Raw genomic sequence first — 6,832 nt, forward strand, 5'->3', positions numbered from 1 at the left:
TAATATTTTAGGTTAAAAAGAAAAAAACTGCAATAAAAATAGAGAATTCTGGGAATACGAAACAGGTTTGTTAGCATCTGAAAATAGAAAAAATGGGTTAATGTTTTGGGTAAAGACTCCTGATCAGAAGTGGAAAAGGAAGTTAGGCCCCTTTATAAGACTGGACAAAACAAAGAGTAGACAAGCAAATAACAGATAATGATCATGGGACTGAAACTGCTGAAGTGGTGGCGGGTGCAATTCAGGGTGATTGCCTCCAGGGGGGCAGGAATTTGGGTGAAACACTGATTCGATGGATTTCTACCCGATTTAAGATCTGTCTAAAATCCTGATCAGTGAGTGGAGTGAGCAAGTGGTCTACCTGCCACCCCACACCCGTAGCCAGCTTTCAGAGCGTGTCTGGGGCATTCCTGGACTACACCAGGAATTCTGACAAGCGCAATGTAAGGGGACAAAAATGACTTCTTAGAATTAAAAGTTAGTAGAAACTAGAAGGCTGATAAGTTTGTCTCCTATCCTTGCTTAGGAATGTAGGACCTAGACAAAACAGGAACTGTAAAGTTAATAAGCTGGTCTTGTGTCCTTGCTTAAGATAAGACAGGAACTGTAAAACTAATAAGCTGGTCTTGTGTCCTTGCTTAAGATAAGACAGGACATACAGATTCTCAAAGCACGATTCTGTAGACCAATCAATGAGCATAGAAGGGGGGTGCATGAGGGGTGCATGCCTCAAGTTAGGGTATAATTGCTGTACGTATTTGATACTCCTTTCTCTGGGATGAGACTGAGATTTTCCCCTTGCATATGCTTGAATAAAGATCGTGAAACTTACCCAAGGTGTCCGTCTGGTGAATTCGTGGTTGCTATAGGGCAAGTGTCGACCCCTTATCTCAGGGGGTCCGCTTGAGAGGAGGGAAGACGTCTCTTTTATCCCAACAATTGGCATAGTCGGCAGGATACATACTTTCTGACCCGAACAATGTGGCAGCTGTTGGGGTGAGTATCTTTTAAATACCACCTACGAGTTAGAGCTGATACATTGTGGATCGGAAGGGGAGATAATAATCTGTATAAAAGAACTAAGTATAGCAAACCACAAACTGACAGGAACCGAGGAATAAGCACGATATGGGTTATGAGTAGGTCATGAAGCACGGCCAATGAGGCAATGCCAGCGAAACGGTATTGGTCATATATGGCCGGGGCAGACAAGAAGGAATACAAGAATAACCTAGGGGCGATGTAACGACCCCAGCGATCGTAAAGAATGGCCAACGGGTATGACTGGGGACCGGAGGGGTCCCTAGTAAAAATGCTAGCAGAAAAGAATGCGAAACTAATAGATACAATGAAGAAAAACGATTGGCAACCGAACGACCCACCAGTAAAACAAAGAGAATGGTGGGCTAAGGATACAAAATTAAAGGAAGAAAAGCTCATCATTTTAGTGGCTCGTGCATATTATGAGTTGAGTAGATGTACTCGAATTTGGACCAAAAACGGGTGCCAAAATTGTACCCGAGTACCAGTAATTTAAGAAAGGGAATAAGAAAAAAAATTAAAGTTTTATCAACACAGAAGCTATCAGATTCTGTCCAAAACAAGTAAAATACAGGATTTGCTGAGTGAAAGGAATCTTAAAAGGAATGCTGGAATCTCAGTTTGCGTAAAAGTGTGTGTTAAAAGTGCGGAAGTTTTCTGTCTTTGAAAGTGTCTGTTGTGTTTGTTTTAGCTCCACCCACTCTTTTGTACAGAGAGCTAAAAGCTGTTTAACCCTTTGAAGACTTGTCTTGAATGATGGACAAGTGTGTGTTGTTTTAAGTTTGTTAATTGATTTACAAAAGATAAGCTTCAGCCTTGAAGTTACAGTTGCCAATGTGCCTGGAAGAAAATGAATTTGAATGTTTACAAGGCATAGAAACATAGAAGATAGGAGCAGGAGTGGCCATTCAGCCCCTCGAGCCTGCTCCGCCACTCAATGACATCATGGCTGATCATCCAAATTCAGTACCCTGTTCCTGCCTTCTCTCCATATCCCTTGATCCCTTTAGCCTTAAGAAATATATCCAACTCCTTCTTGAATATATTTAATGAATTGGCCTCTACTGCCTTCTTTGGCAGAGAATTCCAAAGGTTCACCACTCTCTGGGTGAAGAAATTCCTCCTCATCTCTGTCCTAAATGGCTTACCCCTTATCCTTAGACTGTGACCCCTGGTTCTGGACTCCCCAACCATAGGGAACATCCTTCCTGCATCTAGTCTGTCCAGACCTGTTAGAATTTTATAAGTTTCGATGAGATCCCCTCTCATTCTTCTAAACTCCAGCGAGTACAAGCCCAATCGATCCAATCTCTCCTCATACGTAATTCCTGCCATCCCAGGTATCAGCCTGGTGAATCTTTGCTGCACTCCTTCCATGGCAAGAACATCCTTCCTCAGATAAGGTGACCAAAACTGCACACAATACTCAAGATGTGGCCTCACCAAGGCCCTGTACAGCTGCAGCAAGACATCCTTGTTCCTGTACTCAAACCCTCTCGCTACGAAGGCCAACATACCATTTGCCTTCTTAACCGCCTGCTGCACCTGCATGCTTACTTTCAGCGACTGGTGCACAAGGACGCCCAGGTCTCGTTGCACTTCCCCTTCTCCCAATCTATTGCCATTCAGATAATAATCTGCCTTCCTGTTTTTGACACCAAAGTGGATAACCTCGCATTTATCCACGTTATATTGCATCTGCCATGCTTCTGCCCAATCACCCAACCTGTCCAAATCATACTGGAGTTTCTCGGCATCCTCCTCACAGCACACACGCCCACCCAGCTTTGTGTCGTCTGCAAACTTGGAGATATTACATCTAGTTCCCTCATCCAGATCATTAATATATATTGTGAATAGCTGGGGTCCAAGGACCGATCTCTGCGGTACCCCACTAGTCACTGCCTGCCACTCAGAAAAAGAGCTGTTTATTCCAACTCTTTGCTTTCTGTCTGCCAACCAGTTCTCTATCCAAGTCGATACCTTGCCCCCAATCCCATGTGCCTTAACTTTACACGTGAATCTATTATGCGGGAACTTGTCAAAAGCCTTTTGAAAATCCAAATACACCACATCCACTGGTTCTCCCTTATCTATTTTACCAGTTACATCCTCAAAAAATTCCAGTAGATTAGTCAAGCATGATTTACCTTTTGTAAGGCATGGGTGATTGTTTCTTTGTTAATGTGGCTTCTTTCTTTCTTTTCCAAGTGATACTGGTTAGTTTTTAAAAAATGATCTGGATTAAATTGAAGCTATGAGGTTAATTAACCTATTAAAACCAGACTTTCATTGTGGCCACGGTGAAATTCTGGTTGGTGTAAATTTGTGTAGACTGCATTGAATAAGATAACTCCACAAGAACATCCGATAGTGGCAGGTCCCTCTACAATATTCAATTGACTACAGTACTGTGAGCCCTACAGAATGCGAGACTAAAGGTAAACCTTAGAAAGGTACAGGTATTGAAGGACGAAGTAACCTACCTTGGATACATAACACAAGGGAAGAGACAAATGCCCAAAGACAACAAGGAGGCTATTAGAATGATGCCGAGGCCAGGAACTGTGAAAGGGGTCAAACAGGTACTAGGGCTATTTAATTATTGCCGGAACTTTATCCCAGAATATGCAGAAATGGCCCAGCCTATACAGGATTTGATCAAAGGGGGGAAACCATCCCAGGAGCTGGTGGACTGGGGCCCCGACCAAGAAACAGCGTTTGTAAAGTTAAACAAGCCCTCGTAAGTGCTCCTGCCCTGGAATTACCAGACCAGAATAGACCATTCCACATCTATAACTACCACAGTAAGGATCATTACAATGCAGTAGTAACCCAGGTGCATGGGGATAAACAAAGGCCGGTAGCGTACTACTCCACTATGCAGCAGCCTGTAGCTGCAGGATTGTCCAGATGCATTGCTGCCCTCGACTGCGCTGCGTGGGCCATCAGAGTTAGTGAACCAATAGTGATGTCAGGGCAAATTATTCTACATACCCAGCATACCCTAGTAGAGTTGCTTAACACAGGAAGGCTAAGAACTGTATCAGATGCGCGTGGAGCCACATGGGAGGCAATGCTCATACCCCCCAATGGCACAGTAACAATAGTTAAAGACAACGGTAACAATCCCGCAGGGTGGATTACAGATAGTCGATATGCCTTTGGGGTGGTGCATGATTACATGGTAGCCTGGAGTAGGCGAGGATATATGACATCAGGGGGAGGACCCATAAGACCCGAGAATATAATCAAGGAATTAGTGGGAGCCTCCCTCCTACCCCAAGAGTGCGCAATAATAAAAAATTAAAGCACACATGAAGATTACTGACCGACACCAAAAGGGCAATGCATGGGCAGACAGGGCAGCCAAGCGGGCAGCTGAGAAAGGGAATCTGACCAATGAAGCCCAAGTCGGTGCGTGTGCAATTGGGCCCGAGGAGGTGAACATGCTTAAGGTACAGGAAGAAGCCACCCAGCGGGACAGGGATGGGTGGACATCTTACCCCGAGTCCTGATGAAATTAAGAGCAACCCCTAGCCGGACGACAGGACTGACGCCCTTTGAGTTAATGACAGGGAGAGCAATGAGACTGCCCGAGGTACTGGTCAGTGAGGACATAGGACCATATAAAGACAAAATACGGAGGTTTGTGATGCAACTCTGTAAGCAATTACATGACCTGAAAGCACAGGCTAGAGACCAGCAAGTAATTAAAGACTTAGAGAACGTTACCAAGGAACAGAAAGTCCAAATACCCCAGGTAGGCAGTCAGGTAATGGTAAAGATAAACAACCCAGAGAAACCTGGGTTCTTGCCAAAATGGACCAGCCCCCATCAGGTAATAATGGTAAGTGACGTGTGCGCATGCGTAGATATAAGGGGCACCGGTAAATGGAAACACTGGACCCAGTTGAAAAGGCATGGATCCTAATTAACCAGTGACAACCAGGAAATATTATGTTTTACAGGATCTTATCCCTTATACTCGAGCGATGTTAGCTGTGATCAGGAGCAAAAGGGGGATTGGTAATAAAGAAAACCAAGAATAAAATAGACTTTGGGGCACACCAACAAATGATTACCGTGTTCCTAAACCTAACGGATGTAACCATTCCCAGTTTTTGTGGAAAGGAATCTGTAAGCCTGTACAATAACTTGACCCTGCGAGCTCTTGAAGGCCCTGAATCAAGAACCATGACATTTAATGTGAAAAGGAGGACAGGTAGAAAAGGGGAGTGGGAGAAAAGAGGGATACTAGAAACGGCAGGAGTTGCGACGGTGAATACTATAGACCTGCATACCATAGATGATTGGGTTGATGCCCTAATCCGAATCTTACAAGAATTGTTGGGTAGGGAAGGGGATAAGCAAAGACTGCAGGCACAGTTAGGTGATGGCGCGGAGGGAGAATTGCTGCAAGCGGCCCACACGTTGCGGGACCACGCCAGAACTATAAATTTGATAAACAAAGCAGGAGAAGACATGAGCCGGCAACTACAGTCAGAAATAGTTTGCGCAGGGTACGGAGCATGGATACTTAGTGAAGTACAACATAACCTAGAACAACTCCAAAATGGAGAAGTGCCGGATTGGATACCGAATGATGTATTTACCAATTGGACCTTAGATAAAAACATGACTCATACGTGTGAGGTACAGAGGAATAGTCATGCTTGGATACCAAAAGATCGATGCATAACCGGACATTTAAATATAATAGGATTTGTACTATCAATACCGCAGTATGATGTAACAAAAGGAGATGCCTTATACCAACCAAACAATATAGGGGAGATAAGGAATCAAACTCGCTTGCGCTACCATGACTTGTCCGGACATGTGATTAAAGAGAACAACAGTACGAGGGGTATTAACATAGATGATTGTTATAGAAATAACCAAGTTGTTTTATGCCGAGATCCACCAAGAGTGACCAAGGATGACTGTGGTTATGGCCGAATGGAAGGGTGCACATTGAGTATCACGCCAATGACACGGGATTCTGAAACAACCGCCGCCCCGCGAGGGAATGGAGAATGGTGTGTGAGCACCAAGGCACCCAATATGACAGTTACGAATAAGGGAGGGACCACCTCCTGTGCCATCACGGATACTGACTTCTGCTTTACCTCACAAGAAGAGACACATATAAATGGGTATATCTTATATCCTGAACTAAAAGAAGAAACTATTAATGGGACAGTGACGGATACTATCCGAGAATGGTATACAAAGGCAATAAGGCCACAAGGAAAACCGATACCCAAACTGAACGAAGAACAGACCCAACTGGAACGTGACATTCAGAAGCAGAAACAAAAGTATGTTATTTTGATGGAAGAAATAGATAAGCTACAAAAGGACACTGAAGAAATGTTTTCTAGTCAGCCTTGGTATACTAAGTTTTGAAATGCTGGACTCAATGTGCAAATACACCCCTGGATAAGGATAATATCACATGTATTGGTTGTCGTACAAGGCGTTGTATTGGTGATCTTGTTGTTATCCTGTCAAAAATGTAGTAGGAATAAGAGACAAGCCATAGTGAGAACGATAAGTAAAAAAACTGGATAAGGCAAATTTAAAAAGTCCGGCAGAAAGGACTTATCTTATATAACCTCGATGGGAAAGTCAACAGGCAGATCCTGCAGTTTGGGAAGTAGCTACTCAAATGGAGGGACAAACCTGGGGCTCACCCACGAGAAAGTAATAGGGAAATGGCCTGGCTTGGGCCTATAGCCAAGGGCCATAAGGAGGGATTGCAAGGGGACAAAAATGACTTCTTAGA

General features: G+C 44.0%; 1 protein-coding gene across 1 annotated transcript; it reads left to right on the forward strand.

Annotated features, from left to right (window-relative positions):
* Nucleotides 1-2,855: 2,855 nt before the first annotated feature.
* Nucleotides 2,856-6,531, forward strand: LOC147111170 (uncharacterized). Its single transcript, XM_086001788.1, has one exon. It carries the CDS (start codon nt 5,119-5,121, stop codon nt 6,451-6,453), a length of 1,335 nt encoding a protein of 444 aa, XP_085857914.1. The 5' UTR covers nt 2,856-5,118; the 3' UTR covers nt 6,454-6,531.
* The last annotated feature ends 301 nt before the right edge of the window (nt 6,532-6,832 follow it).

Source organism: Somniosus microcephalus, chromosome 11 (genome assembly GCF_052327205.1).
Source record: "Somniosus microcephalus isolate GS21.2 chromosome 11, FLI_Smic_1.0, whole genome shotgun sequence".
Classification (NCBI taxonomy): Eukaryota; Metazoa; Chordata; class Chondrichthyes; order Squaliformes; family Somniosidae; genus Somniosus; species Somniosus microcephalus.

Excerpts from the sequence above, each read along its gene's own strand:
- LOC147111170 (XM_086001788.1), top strand. The coding sequence starts at position 5,119 with ATGATTACCGTGTTCCTAAACCTAACGGATGTAACCATTCCCAGTTTT.